The following is a 22,755-nucleotide window of genomic DNA, read 5'->3' on the forward strand; positions in this document are numbered from 1 at the left end:
GTCCGGTGCACGGGGCTGCTGTCATGGCTTTACTGCAGTTGAATGCTTTACGGCAGCAGTGGTGCAGCAAAGCATTCAACTGCTGTAAAACGCTGATGGCAGCGGCGGCCCTGTGTATTGGAAGCGATCACAGAGGGGTCTATGTGCCTGCGCTCTGCAAGAAGCACCCCTTGATGAATCACGTCCAGTGCACGGAGCCGCTGCTACTGTCAACACTTTACAGCAGTTGAATGCTTTACTGCACTGTTGCCGCCGTAAAGCATTCAACTGCACCAAAGCCATGATGGCAACCTGCAGTGGCGGCTCCGTGCACAGGACGTGATCAAGGGGTGCTTCTTGCAGAGCGCAGGCACATAGACCCTCTATGATAGTGTCCGGTGAACAGAACTGCTGCTGCTGTCAGTGCTTTACCGCACAGCTGCTGCCATAAAGCATTCAACTGCAGTACAGACATGACTCCGGGCACCTGACGCTATCACGGAGGGGTCTACGTGCCTTGTGATCTACAAGAAGAAGCTGAGGGCACCACAGGAACGAAGGAGGGGTGAGAATATTTTTTTTTGTGGGACCCTGACCCGAGTATAAGCTGAGGGGGGCATTTTCAACATTAAAAAAAGGGCTGAAAAACTCTGCTTATACTCGAGTATATACGGTATATTTCATTACATGTATCCTAAATTTCATCAAATTGCTAATACTTTTCCTGGAATTTTATTGATACATATTAATATGTTGCATTAATTGATATGTGTTCTTTTCTTCTGATGCCCATGCCCCTCTACGCACCACGAGATCCTTCCTCATTTATTTTAATCACCTGTGTGTTTTTGCATTGTTTATTACCGTAATTATTGCCTTTGACGGAATACTAATTTTGGGCTATGTAATTGTTGATATTTTTCGGAGGTTATACTATAGGTGTCTGTCAGAGCCTTCTTTTGAGAGGTTATCTGTATCAAAACTTACCCCTCTCTCAAACACCCTGCACCCCTTCACAACATTTTGTCGCAGTCTGCACCTCTCTTATGACACTCACCCTGCAACCCTCTGCCCTCATTACTGGTCACGTGTCCCTATCTCCTTCAGGAATCAGTATTTCTGTTCTTGTTGCTTTCTGCCGTGCAAAACTGTGGCTCCTCCCACAAGATCACATGGGCATGACATCATCACAGGTCCTGGTTGTACCACTAGGTATTTTCGTCATCTGGGAAAGAGCTTCTGCTCTGCCCCTGCAGCGCGGCAGCTTAGAAGCTCTGGGTGGGCCCCCTCTGAGCCTGGGGCAACCACCCCCTCTGCCCCCTCGGTAGCTACGCTACTGCTTGATTGGGATAAACAGACCGCAATAGCGCCGCACAGAGACAGAATGTGTTACACAAGGTATTTGACTAAAGTAGGGATGGGCGAACCCGAACTGTAAAGCTCGGTGTCCGTACCGAACACATGGTGTTCGTGCACATGACCCCGAACACGAGCTTTCTGGGACGTTCGTGTTACAGTTTGTGTTACAGTTTGGGTCCAGGGGCTGTTAAAAAAAAAAAAAAAAGCATGTTATTAAAAAAACATTCTGATCATACTTACAGGTGCCGCAACGCGTCCTGCAGACTGTCTCCCAGCGCTTCTGCTTCCGCGTCTGTCCGATCATTGCTGTTCCCCCTGGTAAGCACCTCTGGCTAAAAGGACCTGCTGTGACCGTGACGTCATACCCATGTGACCAGTCATGTGTAAATGCTGTATTACCTCATTGGCTACAGACTGGTCACATGAGTATGACGTCATCAAAGGTCCTGGTGCGCCGTGATGCGAGTGTCATCGCATCAAGGCGCACAATCTCCTGATGGCAGCGGGTCGGCTGCATGTATTTCCACAGCTGAGGCGCTGCTGTCGTGAGAGTGGGATGATGCAATGCGAGACGCAAGTGCAATCATCCCGTGACTGTCAGCCTGCTGCGTTGCTCTGTCCAGAGCGACGCAGCAACCTGACATGGCTCTGTGCTTTTCACTGTGTATAGACACTCACTGTCTGTGCAGTGATGAAACAGAGTTGACATTGCGCTCTGCTTCTCACTGTGTATAGACAAACTGGTATTAACCCCTTTATTACCCAGCGAGCCACCGCCATCACGGCTGCTGAATGAGCCGGTTAAAGCGTCTGGAAATGGCGCTACGAAACAATGCGCCATTTCCAGGGGCGGCTGCAGAGAATCCCAGCCCCCAGCTGCCTGGCTTTACCTGACTGGCGATCAAAATACAGCGGGAGCCCACACATTTTAAATAAAAAATAATTAATTGGCTTCCCTGTATTGTAATTGCCAACCAAGGTAACACCAGGCAGAATAGGGGTGGCAGCCCATAGCCATCTGCTTTATCTGCGGTGAGAATCAAAAATAGCGCGGAGCGCTGTCATTTGTTTTTAATGATTTATTTATTTTTACAGTACTGTGATGTCAGGCAATCAAAATACAGGGAAGCCCATTTTTGTTTTAGTTATTAAAATAAATAATTAAAAACAAATGCGTGGGCTCCCGCTGCATTTTTTTGTATTGCTAGCTAAGGGTAATCCAAGCAGCTACAGGCCGCTAATCCCAACTGCTTGGTGTTACCTTCACTGGCAATGGAAAATCCAGGCTGCCCCCAACCCCCAGCTGCCTATTTGTACCCAACTGGGAACTAGAACTATAGGGAAGCCCTCTTTTTAATTATTTCATGAAGTTTATGAAATAAATAAAAGAAAAAAATGACATGGGCTTCGCCCCATTTTTGTGTCTAGCCGGGTACCAGTAGGCAGCTGGAGATTGGAATTTGCAGCACAGGTTGGCCCAAGCTTTCTGGGCCCCCCGCTGCGAATTGCAGTCCACAGCCACCCCAGAAAATGGCGCTTTCATAAAAGTGCCATCTTCTGGCCCTGTAACCAACTCTTTCAGCTGCCCTGGTGACGGGTGGCACGCTGGGTAATAAGGGGTTAATAGCTTTGTTTTACTACCTAGTATTAAGCCAGAGATTGTTAATGTCAGGCAAGTTTGACCCGTCCATTAAGAATCTGCAATAAAGGGTTAAAAAAAAGACCACACAGAAAAAAAATACTTTATTAGAAATAAATACACAGACACACTTAGAGACTCCAGGTTTATTACTCCCTCTCACCCCTCCACGATCCTGGTCTTCGGTCTTCTTTCTCCTTCAACCCATGCAGCTCTGCTACATCAGACAGCACTGCATGGGAGGAAGAACACTTCTGCTCCCCGTGCAGTCTATTCACTCTGTGATGGTGGGATATTGTGGGTCATGTACCCGCGTGGTTCACTATCCATTAGTTGTACTGTTTATGTGTACATTCTATTGTCTGTAGATAATCACCCCCTATAGTGTTTCTGTCCCTAGGTCTGGGGGAGGGGTCCAGGGATTCAACTAAACTCTGTTTTACTTGGAGATTGGAAGTCTGTTGGAGAACGTCAAGAATGAAGCAGGAAGATTGATCCTCTGGTAGAAGCTGAGACTTCTCAGAGAGAGACCTGGACATTTATCGCTTACCTGATTATATTTGTGTTACTGGATTCATTTTACCCTCTGTTTTGTGGATTATCTTATGCATCGTTTTGATTTGCTTGGAATAAATGCTCTTTGGATTGTACCGCCATCTCTCGCTCTGTTGATCGTGTGATATGGGAGAAGGACCCCATGACACACTCAAAGAGTGAGCAGAGGCTGCGGGTTTGTAAACGGTGACATCACCGCTGCCACCGATGCAATAGTAACCTGAAAGGCGGGTTACTATAGCAACGCTGATCTCCGATCCCCTGATTCCCGGCTCCACTATTCGCTGGTTGTGGCTGCCTATTCCTGCATGTGGGCTGACTCTGTAAAGGGCGCCGACATGCAGGGACAGGGAGCTGAGCATATCCTGAGCATCTCGCCGGTACACTGTGCTCGCCGAGTATACCGAGTATGGAGATGCTCGAGAGAGCACCGCATACTGGCAAGATGCCTTACAGGACCTAGCATAACGTCATAGCCATGTGACCAGTCTGTAGCCAATGAGATAATACACACGTGACTGGTCACGTGCTATGACGTTACAGAAGGTCCAATCATCAGTGCTGGTTACCGGGAGGGCACAGCGATGATCGGAAGGAGAAGCGGTGGGAGACAGAGTCTGCAGGACGAGTCGCGGGACCTGTAAGTATGACAATGTTTATTATTAACTATTTTCTTTATTTTACAACTCCCCCGCCCTATCACATAACTGTAAAGTCCAAATTCAGTGTAAAGTCCAAGTTTGCGTTATCTCAGAACCCGAACGAGAACTTTACAAAACGTTCGGGCGAGTCTCCAGAACACCGAACATCGGGGGGTTTGCCCATCCCTAGACAAAAGCCTTCCTTATGAGTTTTAAAGCAATGTGGTCACTAATGCTGAGTAGTGAACCACCCCTTTAAAAGCTCCCTTTTCATGTAGGATACGACTTGAGTAATACCGGAGAACACGCAGACAAATCTTTTTCCCATCGGCTGCTTTCCCTAGTCTGCCAACAGATTACAGGTGCTTTTTATAGCTGCTAATAGAGTAATTCAGGTAATGGGTAATTATTAGGACATCTACAACCACTTAAATTTCTGCATTCGGCCCAGAAAACCGAGCAGGACACATCTGGATAGTACTGTTAGAAAGCTCATTGTGCTGGCGACTATTATGAAGTAGAACAGAATTGAGATCTTAACAGCAGAGTGTAAGTGCTCCTCTTACAATACCAAGCTTTTTCTTCTTACCATACTATGTTCTTTAACATATTTGTTTTATCTGTCCTCAGAACAATTCAGCACCTCTGTCTCTTGAGCAGTGCTTGCATATATTGAAGTCCATTCAGTCTGATGTCCATATTATACTGTAAGTATTAAATTCCTTAATAAATAATCACATGCATTGATGAGGGTTCAGTAGGATGGGGGAGGGGGCAAAACACATATGAGTGGGTCCTCAATCTAGGTACCCAAGTATACAACTACAGAGACTCTCCAAAATAATAATGTATTAAGGCGGTCCTCAGCAGATGACCACGCTGTTACTGAGGAAAAAAATCACTTTACAAAGACCAAAATTGATATTTCCGCCATATGGTGACCACACAGTTGTAGTACCAGTCCTGCAGAACATATGAAAGATTACAGTGCAGTTATAGATAGTAACTTACTGCTGATATCCTTTCTGATGTAATCGGTCACTTCTTTCATCTTTTCCATCTGGCCCAGACCGTTATGACAATGTCTTCCAGGCACGAACTATCTGCAGAGTTTACAACAAAGACACATTTGATTTCTCACATTTTCAGCCCTTCTGCTTTTGTTTACAACCCTCAAAAACTCCTCATACTACTGTCACCCCAATGCTAAACCGCTGCTGCCGAATGTATCGCCATTACAGCACCTGCTGTTTGGTACAAAAACAATGCTCCTCTTACTGTCCCACATGGGAATGCCACAACTGTGCCAATTTTGTGCCCTTTAAACAGTATAGTCACCTCCTAGATACTATTGCCCTCTGTGAGTGAAAGAAATAGTGCTCACATTTCACAGCCAAGAAAGTAATAATGTCCAGTGATGCCCCCACATACACTGTGACAGCTCCAACTCAGTATTATTGCCCCATAGCTCCCAACATACATTGTGAAGATACCCAACAGTTCCCCACATTGTATAATGGCCTTACAGCTTCCTAAACAGTATAATGGCCTCTAAGCCTCCTCACAAAGTGTGATACCCCCACAGCCACCCCCTCCTCCAACACTATTAGATTGCCCCACTGCTTCCCTGCAAGTACTGACTCATAAACTTAAAAGTAAACACTATATCCACACCTAGTACTAGATCCTAGGGCACAGTCAGTGTCTCGATAAAGACAGATCGACATAATGACTTCATCACACTGCTTGCCCAAGAACTCTGACGTCCAGTGTGTGCTCCTGCCATTCTGTAGACCAAAGGCCTAAAGCAACCTCTGGCCTACAGAAAGGAGTGCAGTAGAAAAGGGAGTCAGTGTCACTCTGCTGTACCACAAGATGTAGCTGAATAGGCTGCTGTGCATACCAATATAGCCAAGAGCGCACTAGGTGGGCCCCTCCATTTGAATGGACCCAGGGCAATTGCCCCCTCTGCCTCTTGCTCCCTCAGCCCTTTAGAAACTACAATAATGTAGATAATGCTTGTATGAACAGACACCTTTATGAAACTTATTTATGCCTTAGAGTGGAGGCTAATATTGGCACATACACTATACATTGTGTCCACCCATATCCTGTCCCCTGCTATTAACTTGAGAACAGCGGCAGCTATAGGCATAGAAGTGGTGTCTAGGTGTGTGTGTAAAGTGGTGTAAAGTAGCCATGCGCTACGCAATGAAACCACCTATAGCGCCACCTGGTGGAAAACAACGGAGTTAGCATTTTTATCTCGAAAACGGAATGAGATAGAGAAAAAAAGTGAATTATAAAGTTGTAGGGCAACATCAATTCAATCCGAATTGACACCTTGCATACAGAAATGCTATGATATGAAAGCCATGACCCCGCAAAACATTGTATGCTGGTCACGCATATGTCGCTCATTTAACTTTGATGCTCAAAGTGGCCACTGTCAGCTGCAATGCACATCTGGACTCTGGACAGCATACTGTATCTTGCTGCACGTTGTGCAATATGGTAGGTGACACGTTTGCACAAGCATCTGTGATACGTCGTCGTAGGTCCTGCAATGTTGGTGGAGGGGTCGCATACACCTGCTGTTTGATGTGACCTCACAGAAACAAGTCCAATGGGGTCAGGTCAGGTGAGCGTGGAGGCCACTCCACGCATCCACCATACCCAATGATTTGTAGGAAGGTCTCCATGAGGTATTGCTTCACGTCCGCAGCCTTGTGAGTTTTACACATTCTAATCATCGCATTTCTGTATGCAAGGTGACGATTCGTATTGAATTGATGATGCCATACAACTTTGTAATTCACTTTTTTTCTCTCTCGTTCCGTTTTCGAAATAAAAATGCTAACTCTGTTGCTTTCCACCAGGTGGCGCTATAGGTGGTTTCATTGCGTAGCGCATGGCTACTTTACTATACCTAGACACCACTTCTATGCCTATAGCTGCCGCCATTCTCAAGTTAATGGCGGTGGACAGGATATGGGTGGACACATACAGCAGCAGTACAGTATATACACCCGTCAACATAGAAATTGCAACACCAAGAAAGAAACATTGTTCAATTCTGGAGATCACTGGATGGATAGGCATGTTAATGATAAGCAAATGATGAATAACTTGCTAGAAAATTTTGAAAACATCGCAATTTATTCAGTGCTTGAGTGCCACGTGGAGAAATATATGCCCTTATGCTGTTATCACTAAGGTTATTAAAAGTAGTATGAGAAATATTCTGCCATGCTGAACACACTTGGAAAAAAGCACAAAAGAAAAGGGGCACTCCCTAGTGCAACATCGTATGAAATTTGATGGTAATGTGGTAAAATTGGGTTAATATTGATGAGCGAATATATTTTGAACTATTCGTTACTCTGATACGAATATTAAGGTATTCGGAATATTCGTTACTCGTCGAGTATTTTGGTATTCACCTTGTGCATTTTAAGTCCCCTCCCCGCATGTTTGCCTCCTGATTTCCAGCCACTAATCATGTGGGGATTGCCTACTAGGCACAGTAATGCTGTAGCCATCTTGGCTACTGGCATTACTGTGATTGGCAGACGTAGTGAAATTAAAATGTCCTATGGCTATTTGTGATAACAAGCGCAGGTAAAGTAAACAGCTATAGGCTGCAGCCCTCAGCTGTGTGCGTTTTCTTGGCTTGTTAACAAAAATAGAGGCTCCACCACCATGTTTTTGTTTTTTTTTAATTTAAATAATTGAAAAAAGAAAACATGGGCTCCTACACATTTTTGATAACCAGCACAGATAAACCAGACAGCTGTGGACTGGTATTCTCAGGCTTGGAAGGTCCATGATGGTTACTGGGCCCCCCTCCGGCCTAAACATAGCAGCCCACAACCGGCCTACATTTAACCTCCAAAACACCCCCGCAGGTGCGACATAAATCACACGATGTGCCATGACTATCCCGGCTCTGCTACAAGCTGCAGTGATGGAAAACACAACCAATTATTGAAGCTCCTGGGACACACTAAGGGCAATGGGGGACCCGGTTGTGAGAAGCGGTGATGTCAGTCAGGTCACCAGGAGTCACAGCCGGGTTCCCACGGTAACAAGTGTGACCGCTACTGAATTGCAGGACGCGGCAGCAGAGCAGTCCGGCAGTCACGTCACTGGAGTTCACACTCGATGGCTCCTCCGGTGCCCTCATTGATCTCAGTTGAACCTGTTGCCAGATTCTGTGCTGCTATATCCCACAATCCAACAGTCTGACAATGGTCTCAACTGAGTTCACTGAGAGCAATGTGAACTCCGTTCACCTGACTGCTGGACTGTCATATTGCGGGACACAATGGCACAGCAGTCCGACCATCCAGTAACTGTGGGGCTTGGAAATGATAAAGTTACTGTTTTGACAGGTTTCCAGAGTTCACAGACATTGACTTTCCCAGTAGCTGTGAGGCCCAGAGACCTTAAAGATGCCTTTAAGATTCCTGAAGTTCTCAGCTGTTGGGACACCTGGAACCTGTGAACTCAACTCTGGAAAGAGCTCATACCTCCAGATGTCCCAGCAGCTCAGAACTTTAGGAACTTTAAAAACTTCATTAAAGATACCGGGCCTCACAGCTACTGGACTAAACTGTGCTGCCGCCATGTCATGTAATCCGACAGTCCAGCCCACCTAAGGTAACTTCTGGTGGTTCTTACAGTACCTACCCTTTGTGTGAGCTGCCAGCTTTGACCTCAGGTAAACAGTGTGGGACTGCACTGCCACTTTGGCATGCAGTCTGACAATCCAACTCTGAGTTCACATGAAGTCAAAGCTGGCGCCTCACACAGGGTACCGTGAGAACCACCAGAAGTGACCTCAGGTGAACACTGTGCCGGACTGTCTGACTGTGTATCACAGCGGCAGTGCAGTCCGGTACTCACATCTGGGGGTTCACATAGAGGGTACCGTGACAACCACTAGAAGTGACATCAGGAGAACTTAGTGTCGGACTGCGCTGCCGCCATGACACGCAGTCAGACAGTCCAGCACTGAGTTCACCTGAGGTCACTTCTTTCAGCTCCCACATTACTCTGTGTTTCTCGGAGGCCGCTGTGAGAGGTCATGTGTTCTAATTTCACCGCTCACCATGGCTTCCAGATGTAGCAGAGCTGGGATTGTCGTGAAACGTTGTATGGATTATATCGGACCTGCGGGGGTGTTTGGGGAGTTAATAAATTGGTGAAAGAAGGTGTGAGGTTTTTATGATTTAAAATTAAAGTATTTTTGTATGTTTTTTTTTTTCTTTTTATTTACAGGGTTGGTAATTGGGGGATCTAATAGGTACTTCTCCATTTAAAACACAGGAATTGATGGCAGCCTTGATTTTTGACAAATCACAGCTGACATTAACCCCATATATTACCCTGATTGCCACATCACCAGGGCAATTGGGATAAGCCAATGACAGTTATTGATGATGAATACACGAATAGTACGAAATATTCAAGACGAATAATGCAAACCCGAATATTTTAGTATTTGCCCATCACTTATTATCCTTTTAACCTTTAAAAGTTGTGCAGGTGTTAAACGGTCAACTGGTATAGAAGCCACCAGTAAAAAAAAACGTTTGCCATAAGAGTTATCATCTGCATGTAGCTCGATGTACAGATTAAGAATTTTGTTTTAATAAACATTCCTTAACCCTTTCATTCCACTGGTGATTTTTCATTTTTTTTCCCTTCTTCCAAGAACCATAACATTTTTATTTTTCCATCAGTATGGCCATGTAAGGGCTTGGTTTTTGTGGGATAAGTTGTGTGTTTGAATGAAACCATTAGTTTTACCATCTAGTATATACTGAAAAATTGGAAAAAAAATTCCAAGTGCGGTGAAATTGCAAAAGAAAGTTCAATTGCACAATGTTTTGGGTTTTTTTTTATTTACCATGTTCACTAAAACTGACTTGGAAAACTGACCTGGAATTATGATTCCCCAGGTCAGTACGAGTTTATATGTACTAAAACTGTATAGTTTTACTTTTATTCTGACCCTTGTCAAAAAAGAATGGCACTTTTGTTGCCATTTTCCGAGATCCGTAGCGTTCTCATTTTTAGGGATCTGGAGTTCAGTGACAACTTATTTTTTGCGTCTTGAGCTGCCGTTTTTAATTATACAATTCTTTGTGTAGATGCAATGTTTCCATCGCTTGTTATTGCATTTTAATGCAATGTTGCTGTGACCTCCGAAAAATTAATTTTGGCATTTGGAGTTTTTACTCTCGCTACACCCTTTACCAATCAGATTAATTAATGTTATATTTTAATAGAGCAGGCATTTCTCAACTTGGCGATACCATATACTGTATGTTTATTTTTTATTATTGTTTTATTGTCAATGGGACAAAGGGGAGGGCGTGATTTGAGCTTTTAATTATTTATTTTTATTTATTTTTTTTAAATTTATTGATTTTACTAGTTCCCAAGGTGACTTTATGCCTGTACACTCCGATTGCTTCTCCTGATCAGAATGATGCTTCAGCTTCAGAAGAAATGCTGTGTTACTGAGAGTGCCAACGCTCTTTGCCAGCATTCCCAGGAAATACGTCATGGTAGTTATAGAGGTCATCATCTCACTCCACGCTGCCATACCAACCCATTGGCGCCCAATGATCATGCCATGGTGCCGCTGATAGTGATGGGGAACGATGCGATCCCCACCAAGAAGTTGACAGGTGCGGGTGGATCTCCGATCCAAAAAGTGTGCGGGGATGACCACGGTAACCTGGGGTAGGCAACCTACAACATACATATATGACCCGGTCGCTCTCAGCCCTTAGCCACATTGAGGCCTATTTTAGACCCATGGTAAGGTTTTAATATTAGAGAGTGTAGGTACTATCCCAACTGGGTACACCTTGACGTTTGGTGGGATAGCTTTATGCTTTTTTTGATCAAAAACAGTGTTTACTAAGTACCCTATGTTTATATGCACTATGCTTTTATTTAGTTACAGCAGGGTATGTTTTCATAATTTTTTTCCTTGGTTTCTCTTTGTCTCATGGCCAGTGTGAACATGGTCTCACAAGTTCCATGTATACCATCTCATACTCCGGCTCACTTTTTTGTTTTTTTTAACATACATATATGTCCTAGGTCGTGAAGGGGTTAATAAATGAGTGTGAAAGCTGCTTCATGACATTGCCACATGGTCTTCAATTGGAGACTGGAGGCTGGAATAGAGCGATATTCTTTTGAAAGTGAGTCCAGTTTTTGTCTTGGAGACAATGTTAGGTAGAGATTAATCTGGAGACCACATGGTGTAATACTATTGTATGAACTGAGGATTTCGATTGCATTAGGGCAATGACAACCAGAGACGGGTTCTTGGTGCAAAGACGTTTATAATATGCAACCAACAATATGTACACAGAACAGAACATAAACACAGTAGAACATAAACGCAGTAAATACCTGCCAGGTTCAGAGCAAAGGGGAATTCCCGGGACCGCGCACCGGACTCCCCCAGGGAGACCACCAGGAGCGAACCCCTATACAGAGACTGTCTGGCGATCACCCCAGAAGGCCTAAATACGCAGCAGCCGGGACACGAAAGGGCAATGGGTATAGTCCAAAAATGTCCGTACGTGATGTGAGTCCTAGGGTGGATATGAAACGGAAGGAACCGGGCAGAAGTGCCGACCAGAGATGGCAGACGGAGTCCGGGCACAGCTTGATGAGACCAGGTGAAGTCCAGAGCCGGTGTCGGGTGTTTTCAACAGGATCCAAATAGCAATCAGGAACCAAGAGCAGCAGGGCAGGAGTAGACAGGAAGCAGTATACTCAGGCAACTAGACTAAGCTTAGGGGCGGGCTTTTAAACAGATGAACAGGAAGAAGGGCAACAGAACAGAAAACTCCATGTTAACAAAGGGCAAGATCCTTCAGAAGAAAACTGGAAATCCCGGAACTCTGACACATGGTTAACATGTACACTATTAGTTTTTTGTTACATTGATTTGGTGCTGGAACCACAGGTATGGTCATTTCTCCAGAGTCCCAAGAGCCATTTTTCAATACAATAATACCCGACTGCATGTTGCGTGTGCTACTGGGAGCAGCCTGCGTGGCCTAAACATGCTGCCATGGCTATAGCGCATAACATTCATCAGACAACCAATAATAACCTCACTGGTAGCACCCAAGGCGCTTAACTCTGGGGATTTCTGACCATGGAGCTCATCTGCTTGATACTGTAAAAATAAAATATTTTGAAAATGTTGTTTCCACTTTACATGTTTTGCATCTCATTACCATGTCTAACCACCCTGTGATGTCCATTTTGTCAAGGCTATTCCTCCAGGGTGTTAAGTGTGCAAATTGCCTCTTCAGAATGGAAGCATGCTCCTCTGGGAAATTAAATATGCAAATTGCCAAAATGCTTGAACTCTAGTGTCACCTATTTGAAGTAGCATTCCTAAAAGTCAATATTGACCTTTTAACGAGCCTTAGCATATGACTTAGGATATAAACCAAACCAGAATCTCAATTTACAGATGGCGTGTTTTGGGGTATTGCCTCTCATCAGTGCAAGAGTCAATTTGCATATTTAATTTCCAAAGTATCATAAATGGAGTTTAAGTCTCCTCATACTGTTATGCCACACCTGGCATGTCACTTTCCACAATGAGAAAATGTACCACTTGGGTACATGCTATTTATCAGGAATAGCAGCGTTTTGGACGCAGCATGTTTTCCCTGTGTCCAAAACGCTGCATTGTACAGTACAAGCACAGTGGATGGTATTCATAAAAATCACATGCCCACTATACTTCTTTTTTTCAAATTGTAAACTGAACTGCGGCGCAGCTTTCTGAGCCGCAGCATGTTAAAGGGAACCTGTCACCAGTTTTTCGGCCTATAAGTTGCTGCCACCACCAGTGGGCTCTTATATACAGCATTCTAACATGCTATATATAAGAGCCCAGGCTGCTGTGTAGAACATAAAAATCACTTTATAATACTTACCTAATGGTTGCTCTGCAGTGGATTTTAGTCAGATGGGCGTCTCCATTGGCTGGTGCCGGCACCGCCTCTTTCGGCCATCTTTGTCCTTCTTCTGAATCCGGGGTGTATGACTCGTCCTACGTCATCCACACTCGCCGGCATTGAGGTCCTGCGCAGGTACACTTTATTCTCCCCTGAGCAGGGCAGATCAAAGTATTGTAGTGTGCCTGAGTGGGACCGGTGAGTGTGTATGATGTAGGACGTGTCATGTGTGACACCCTGGACCCCAGCGCGCACAGGTACTAACATCTACCACATACACACACATCCCCATCCCCTGTGAGGTCACACACATGTCACCCGAAAGGGAGACCTGATGCCTCCCTCAGGGCGAGTAGAGCACACCAGGTGGGCGGAGTCAGGTGCAAAGGCACGCCCACCGAGGAGACTACTGTCTTGGGGCAGGAAGTTCAAGGAGTTTAAGTTTTGAGTTGACAGTGACCGGAGGTGAAAAAGGAGGTAAACTGTCAGGGACCCGGGTAGGAGCCTGGGCCCCTTAGGAAAACGTCAGGTAGACAGACAGTGGTGGCCATCTGCAGGAGTACCCGTACAGCAACCGGCGGAACCGTACGGATCGGGCTTGGGTTGGAGCCCGCCGATCCCGAACCGGGGAGTCAACCGTGTACCAGAGCACCGACAGAAGGGTACTCAGACCCCGTCCTAGCTTAGACGCCACTGAGTATAGGCAAATTGACTGATTGCTGGCCGGACCTCACGGGTTCATCCACACCCAAAGTCCCGAAAGAAGGCAAAAGCCCACCGTGACCGGGTGAGCGCCACCGCCAAGGGCCAAACACCCGATGGGCTCCTCCGGCAGCTCAACGCCGGGGAGCGGGCTACCACTGCTCAGGCAGGGGGGCCGAAACACAAAACATCCAGAGGTGCACGGGAAAAGGGGCCACCATTAACCCCACAGGGGACATCAGCAGCCGGCCGCAGGGACCGACAACTTCCGAACTTTGGTTTACCAGTGACTCTGAGTGTGAATCAATCGTGAGTACACCAGTGCCATCCGGGCACGACACTGCACCGCGGCGCCCTGCACCTCGACGATAACATCAGCCCTTATGGCCAGTCCCCCACCGGGCCCCGGGACACACCGCCCCTACCCACGGAGGGGCTAACATCTCAGCTGCGGCCGCAACATCGATCCCGAACGAGCCCGCCATAGCTTCAGCCGCAGCGGTGGTGCATCTCCCGTCACCACGACCCATGAGTGGCGTCACGACCCGTTACACTACCACCACCCCCCACCGCCTCCCCTTAACAAGAGCAACGTGGCCCCCAGTCCCGAGGCGCTCGTGCTACCGAACGGAGACACTTATCTGACTACAATCCACCGCAGCGCGACCGTTATGTAAGTATTATAAAGTGTTTTTTACATTCTACACAGCGGCCTGGGCTCTTTTATACAGCATGTTAGAATGCTGTATATAAGAGCCCACTGGTGGTGGCCGCAGCTTATGGGCCGAAAAACTGATGACAGGTTCCTTTTAATTTATGCTTGCAGAGACGTAAGTGTTTTGGGCGGGAAAACACAGAGAAAATCAGCTGCTCCTCCTGAACCCTGATCAGGGGCACGATATCCCTGTTGACAACACTCGCGTCTCTGAAAGAGAAGACATGCTGCAACTAGAATGCAGCGTGTCCGCATCGTGGGCACATACCCATAGATCCCCTTCTGGATGTTGCAATTTCAATGATGAGGAATGTATGTGTGTGTTATCAGAATTTTTCCCCAAACAGTAGGAGAGTTGCATTATTAAATTTGGAAAGGTGGAATTTTATGTGTGTGCTTTCACAAAACCATAAAAATATGTTTACCTGTGAATTAAAATTATTTATTACAATTTAAGTGGGTTTTTTTGTGGCATTGAATTCACATTTTTATTATGTTTTTGTATAAATAGCAGACATACAGTGCCTTGTGAAAGTATTCGCCCCCCTTGAACTTTTCAACCTTTTCCCACATTTCAGGCTTCAAACATAAAGATAAAAAAATATATATATTTTTTGGTGAATAATCAACAACAGGTGGGACACAATTGTGAAGTAGAACGAAATTTATTGCTTATGTTAAACTATTTTAAAAAATAAATAACTGAAAAGTGGGGCATGCAATATTATTCGTCCCCTTTAAGTTAATACTTTGTAGCACCACCTTTTGCTGCGATGACAGCTGCAAGTCGCTTTGGGTATGTCTCTATCAGTTTTGCACATCGAGAGACTGAAATTCTTGCCCATTCTTCCTTTGCAAATAGCTCAAGATCAGTGAGGCTGGATGAAGAGCATTTGTGAAGACGTTTTCAGCTCTTTCCACAGATGCTCGATTGGATTCAGGTCTGGACTTCGACTTGGCCATTCTAACACCTGGATATGTTTATTTGTGAACCATTCCATTGTAGATTTTACTTTATGTTTTGGATCATTGCCTTGTTGAAAGACAAATCTCCGTCCCAATCTCAGGTCTTTTGCAGACTCCAACAGGTTTTCTTCAAGAATGGTCCTGTACTTGGCTCCATCCATCTTCCCATCAATTTTAACCATCTTCCCTGTCCCTGCTGAAGAAAAACAGGCCCAAACCATGATGCTGCCACCACCATGTTTGACAGTGGGGATAGTGTGTTCAGGGTGATGAGCTGTGCTGCATTTACGCCAAACATATCGTTTGGTATTGTGCCCAAAAAGTTCGATTTTGGTTTAATTCGACCAGAGCACCTTCTTTCACATGTTTGGCGTGTCTCCCAGGTGACTTGTGGCAAACTTTAAACAACACTTTTTTTGGATATCTTTGAGAAATGGCTTTCTTCTTGCCACTCTTCCATAAAGGCCTGATTGTTGTCCTATGGACAGACTCTGCCACCTCAGCTGTAGATCTCTGCAAGTCATCCAGACTGATCTTGGGCTTCTTGGTTGTATCTCTGATCAGTCTTCTCCTTGTGTGAAATGAAATTTTAGAGGGACGGCCAGGTCTTGGTAGATTTGTAGTGGTATTATACTCTTCCATTTCACACTACTCCTTGGGATATTTAAAGTTTTGGAAATCTTTTTGTATCCAAATCCGCCTTTAAACTTCTCCACAACAGTATCACAGACCTGCCTGTTGTGTTCCTTGTACTTCATGATGCTCTCTGTGCTTTAAACCCTGAGACTATCACATTGCAGGTGCATTTATACAGAGACGTGATTACACACATGTGGATTATATTTATCATCATCAGTCATTTAGGACAACATTGGATCATTCAGAGATCCTCCATGAACTCCTGGAGTGTTTTAGCTGCACTGAAAGTAAGGGGGCCGAATAATATTTCACACCCCAATTTTCAGTTTGTTTTTTTTGGGTTTTTTTTAAACATATTTTATTTGATGTCAGCAAGCACATATCATCAATAAGAGAACATGTTGTTACATTCCATAAAATTTCTCCGGATCGTACAATGCTTCTGTTACATCATTTTTTTTCATTGTCACAAAAATTTAATCTTCATAGAATTATCTTAACAATAATTTCCTTTAACTTAACAAACTAACATATTTGTTCAATTCAGTTGGTCCTTTGGATGCTCCCTATCTTCAGTGTCCCTAGTGTCCCTGCAATGTCTTCCACACCATACCAAGCCGTGTGTTCAAATGCTTTAATTAACTGGGTGATTTCCGTCTGTGTGAAGCTTTGCTCAATAAATGTTCTCCACTTTTTGAAGAATCTTTTAGTGGACTTCTCCGTATGTTTCTCCGTATCCAGTTTGTCATACATCATTATTGTTTTTAGGGTATCAACTACTTCTGTATTTCTCGGTGTCTGTCTTATCAGCCAATTCCTAAGTCGGCATTTCTTAACTACAAGCAATACTACGTGTATTACACCTGGAATGTGAGCACTTACTCTGTCAGTTTCCATAGAGGCTTCTATACAGTGAAACAAACAGGGGGTCATAGGTATAACTACTTTCCAAATCCGCAATATGTACGCCACCGCTTCCTCCCATACCCCCCTCACCTGTGGGCATTCTCATATGCAGTGAAACAGTTTTGCTTTATGGAGTCCGCATTTAGGACAATGGTCCAAGAAATGCACTGTTGAGCTGCTATGTGGTATATTAAAGGCGTATATTGCGTTGTGTACTAGCTTAAATTGCATCTCCCTCCATTGTTCATTTATCATTACTTTCTTAACAGATTCCAACCCCCTTAGAATTTTATCATAGATGTCTGGATCGCCTAGAGCAGTCTCCCAGGTTTTAAATAATTGCTCTTTCCAGGGGCCCTGTACTTGATCTCTCAATTGTTGGTATATGATCGAAAGGGATTCATGTCCCGCTCCTTGACCAATCAATACATCAAAAATCCCCTTCTTCTCAGCCTTCCCGACCTCTTTTACCACTGATGTGTAATGTCTTGTTATTTGTCAATGTTGTAGGTAATAGTGATTTTCCATGTTAAATTTTTCCGATACCTCCGCCCAGCTCAGAACTCCCCCTCCTTCATTTTCAGTAAATCACCCAACCTCCGTATCCCTCTCTGCTTGCATCCTTGAAATAATTTGTTTTGAGACCCTTGAATAAAATTTGGAACTTCCCACAGCGGGGTAAATTTTGACAGACAATAAGGGAGTCTGTACAGTTTTCTCAGTGCTCTCCAGGCCCCCACCGTGTCCTTTATTAAACAGCTCTGTTTCACATACATTTCCAACTTATCAAGCTATTTTTTAGGGTTATCAAATATCAGAAATTCCAAATTATTCAAATGACCCAAATTCTCATGAAACATTAAATTCTTTATTATTTTATTAGACAAACACACAAGAAAAATATTAAAAAGATGGATAATGATATAAAAATATCCTGGGTTCAACAAGTGTTAATTTTTCTTTTTTTTAAATATTGTACATGATAAATTCATACATAAATTCATACAAGTTCATAACACACTAATTTTTGAACAAATTTTTGTACATATGTTTTTGTGAGGTTGGTCTCCTGTAAAAGTATTCAACCCCTAATCCGCCCGCATCGAGGTCAATTATAATATATAATTTGTGATCTATAGGAAAGTGCTAGTGCATTAGCATACAGCTAAAAATAAATAAACAATTTAAGAGACCAAAGATACATGACATGAATGAGGGGTTGAATAGTTTTGTTTAGGGGTAGAAATAATCTGCTTATTTCAATGAATCTATGTATAGTTATTATTTTTAAGGCAAGCCATAAAAAAAACTGCATCAGAAAAAATTCTCTGTAAGCACTCACGTTATCACATGAATTGCTGAAAAACTTTGTAAACAAATGCCCAATATACCTATGTATCTACTATATATTAAGAGTTAACAGAGCAAAGTTTAATCTGTTATATGATTAACAGGAATAATATCACATCAGCATGTTACCAGGCAGGCCACATAAAATCATAAACACTGATGTGATTAGAGCAATACTTCTCAAGCAGGTATATTACAGTATATCTTCTGAGGAAGAGACGAAACAATCGTTAAGGGGGATCCTGGGGCTCCTATGTAAGATTTATATTTATGCCTTGGTTCATCACCGCTCTGTATGACCTGTTTGACAAAATGTTGATTTGATCCTTGTAACTGCTTGATAAGTATTGCTCTAATCACATCAGTGTATATGGCTTAATGTTATGCGGCTTGTCTAGTAACATGCTGATGTAATCTCAGGCTATGTGCGCACGTTGCGTAAAAACATGCAGTTACGCTGCGCTTTGCAGCGCAGCGTAACTGCATGCGTCCTGCGTCCCCTGCACAGTCTATGGAGATTGTGCAGGGGCCGTGCGCACGTGGCGTCTAAGAGCGCAGCGCTTCGGCTACTGCCGAAGCGCTGCGCAAAAAGAAGTGACATGTCACTTCTTTCCTGCGCTTTGCCGGCAGCTCCTGCTCTGTCTATGGCAGGAGCTGCAGGCAGAGCGCATGGAATCGGCTTCACTACGGACATTTCTGCAGCGATCTAAAGCGCACATGTGCTCTTCAGATCGCTGCAGAAATATCTGCAGGGCTAGTACGCAACGTGCGCACATAGCCTAACTCCTGCAATAAGATTGAATCTTGCTCTGTTAACCCCTAATATACCTGCTTGAGAAGTATTGCTCTAATCACATCAGTGTTTATGATTTTATGTGGCCTGCCTAGTAATATGCTGATGTGATACTATTCCTGTTAATCATATAACAGATTGAACTTTGCTCTGTTAACTCTTAATATATAGTAGATACATAGGTATATTGGGAAGAAGCGTATGGGACTCAGCACCAATGCGGTAATAATAAAACTTGGAACTTTATTCGGAATTTTTTAAAAGAAAAGTACACAGGTCATCCAAAAAATCGCCATGCGATTTGCCAAGCGGCTTGTATATATGTTTAACACCCAATGCCATCAAGTTTAGCAGCATATAGAAGAAAAAAACAACAAAAAAAAAAAAAACACCATGTAAAACACATGAAAGTCATACAATGTATCGTAAATCAGACCGATAATTGAGTCCTTTAGGATGTGTGGTGTCCAAACGCAAAATCCACTTTGCCTCAGTGTACAAGAGTTCTTGGAACCAGTCCCCTCCCCTAGGTGGCCTGTTCACTCGCTCAATACCAACAACGTTCATCATGGTGAAGTCTCCATTATGGAAATCCAGAAAATGTCTGGTAAAACCAGATATAGATCTCTTATGTCTTGGAGGATCTGAGGGGGATGAAACAGATGGAATATTAGTGTGTTCAGATATTCTTCTTTTTAAGGGCCTGGAAGTACATCCGACATAATTCTTGGAACATGCTCCACAGGACGCTTGGTAGATGACGTGTGTGGTGGAACAATTTATGAAACTTGAAATATTGTAAGAACCGTCTCCAACAGAAATGGAAAGTGTTTTTTTCATAAATTTACAGAGGCCACATCGAAGCAGAGCACATTTATGAGAACCTTTTGTGCTTAACCAAGTTTCATTTTTGGTCTTTGATATAAACAAACTGGGGGATACGATGTTACCTATGGTCCTTGCCTTTCTGGCTACCACATTAATACCACCAGATAATATTTGCTCAGCGAGCTCCGGATCCTGACGCAAGAGGGGGATGTAACGCAAAAAAACCTCTTTTATTTTTGGAAAGTCCACACTATAAGGAGTGGAAAAGGTGATAGAATGGACTTGTTTAATAGATGTGCTTCTATTGAGAAGGAGATCACCACGTGTTTTTTTGCCAACAATATTCAAAGCACGATTAAGGACCTTGTCACTATAGCCTCTGCGCCGCAGACGTGTTCGCATAGTCTCAGTGAGGTAAGCAACGTCCGTGGAGCAGAGGCGACGGGCTTTGAGAAATTCGCCCAAAGGTAAATTATTGATGGTGTGTTTGATATGATTACTGTTTGCATGTAAGATAGTGTTCCCACCAAGCGGTTTTCTATACAGAGAGGTGTTGATAAGACCTGTTTTAGGGTCACCAGTGAGTTACACATCAAGAAAAGGGGTGGAGTCTTCAGAAAAGATAACTGTAAAACTTTAATTCATATTGTTTGTAGTTCAAATATGAGAGAAAATTATAAGGTAAATCCTTGGGCGAGTTTTCCTTGCGTTTCCAGATCATTATCAAATCATCTATATATGTAGCGTACCAAAATATTTGGCCCAAGAATGGATTGTTGGACGTATGTATGTAGACGCCCTCCCATGAGACCATATATAAATTGGCTAAAACGCAAGAAAAACTCGCACCCATTGGACAGCCATTCACCTGCAAATAAAATCGTTGATTGAAACTAAAAAAATTATGTTTCAAAAGAAATTCACATATCAAAATGACATATTCTTTGAATATGTCACTAAGGTTAGTTAGCTGGGATAAATAAGAAAGAGATTTAAGAGCTAAATCATGGGGAATGCAAGAGTATAAAGATGTGACTTCACTTGTGACCCAAAACATGTCATTAGTCCAGATGAGATCAGGAAGGGCTTGCAGTAAATGTTTGGTGTCTTTAATATAACCAGCGGATCTTTTGACAAGGGGCTGCAAGATGTTATCCATATATATACACACACCCCTTTCGTGGTTATATTCACGTATCATTTATTATTACATATTTTGCTATATACGGTGGTAAACTTATTCTGTCTCCTATACCAATTTCTTTCTTTTTTCATTTGCATTTTCTCAGGTGAACTCCCTTCCTGTTTTCCTGGCTTGCCTCTCCTCTTTTCCATACTTGTAGTGCTATATATACCTTTTGCCTCTCGCATACCATGGCTTATGACTAAGGACTGGTTTTAATTTCCCCTTGTTTGTCCGAAACGCGTAAAGCCGCTTGGCAAATCGCATGGCGATTTTTTTGGATGACCTGTGTACTTTTCTTTTAAAAAATTCCGAATAAAGTTCCAAGTTTTATTATTACCGCATTGGTGCTCAGTCCCATATGCTTCTTTTCTACATCTATTCTGAATTACGGACCGGCCTGTCCGGGGACTGCGGGCATCCACCTTCGCCTTGAAGACTGCATATGGGTGAGCTGAAATTTCTACCATTTACCATAGGTATATTGGGCATTTGTTTACAAAGACTTTTTCAGCAATTCATGTGATAGCGTGAGTGCTTACAGAGAATTTTTTCTAATGCAGTTTTTTTTTTTATGGCTTGCCTTAGAAATAATAACTATACATAGATTCATTGAAATAAGCAGATTATTTCTACCCCTAAACAAAACTATTCAACCCCTCATTCATGTCATGTATCTTTGGTCTCTTAAATTGTTTATTTTTAGCTGTATGCTAATGCACTAGCACTTTCCTATAGATCACAAATTATATATTATAATTGACCTCGATGCGGGCGGATTAGGGGTTGAATACTTTTACAGGAGACCAACCTCACAAAAACATATGTACAAAAATGTGTTCAAAAATTAGTGTGTTATGAACTTGTATGAATTTATCATGTAAAATATTTAAAAAAAAGAAAAATTAACACTTGTTGAACCCAGGATATTTTTATATCATTATCCATCTTTTTAATATTTTTCTTGTGTGTTTGTCTAATAAAATAATAAAGAATTTAATGTTTCATGAGAATTTGGGTCATTTGAATTATTTGGAATTTCTGCTTCACATACGTTGGTGTTTTATCTAGCTTCATATGTAATACCGCTACCAAGTTAAAAGGGCTTGTTAGCTCCCTCTCCAGCTGAACGTTAGAAAAGAAGGTTGTCCCATTGATCCAGTCTTTTATATGTCTGGCAAGCGCCGCTAAGTTGTACAATCTAATCACGGGCATTTGTACCCCTCCATCTTTTTTCTGTAGACACAGCCTTGAGTAGGATACTCTTGGTCTCTTTCCCTGCCATAAAAATTTTACAAACACTCTTTGCAACTTGTTGATATCTGTGTGTTTCAGCAGTAAGGGAATAGTTTGTAGAGGATAGAGCAAACGGGAGAAGCTGATCATCTTTATCAGATGTGCTCTGCCAAATAGGGATAGGGAAAGATTTTTTCCACCTTTTTTAGTTATTTTTTCAATTCGATGTGGATAGTTAAGTCTATATAAT

At 43.3% G+C, this 22,755-nt stretch overlaps 1 protein-coding gene across 4 annotated transcripts in view; it reads left to right on the forward strand.

Annotated features, from left to right (window-relative positions):
- The window catches only part of SERHL2 (serine hydrolase like 2), a 206,762-nt gene that overhangs the window by 154,474 nt on the left and 29,533 nt on the right, over window positions 1–22,755 (forward strand). For all 4 annotated transcript variants that reach the window (XM_075320901.1, XM_075320904.1, XM_075320902.1 and 1 more), the window contains one exon: window positions 4,804–4,880. In XM_075320901.1, the coding sequence (XP_075177016.1) occupies window positions 4,804–4,880 (77 nt within the window). The remainder of the gene's footprint in view (window positions 1–4,803; window positions 4,881–22,755) is intronic.

The sequence above is a fragment of the Anomaloglossus baeobatrachus genome, chromosome 8, assembly GCF_048569485.1.
Source record: "Anomaloglossus baeobatrachus isolate aAnoBae1 chromosome 8, aAnoBae1.hap1, whole genome shotgun sequence".
Lineage (NCBI taxonomy): Eukaryota > Metazoa > Chordata > Amphibia > Anura > Aromobatidae > Anomaloglossus > Anomaloglossus baeobatrachus.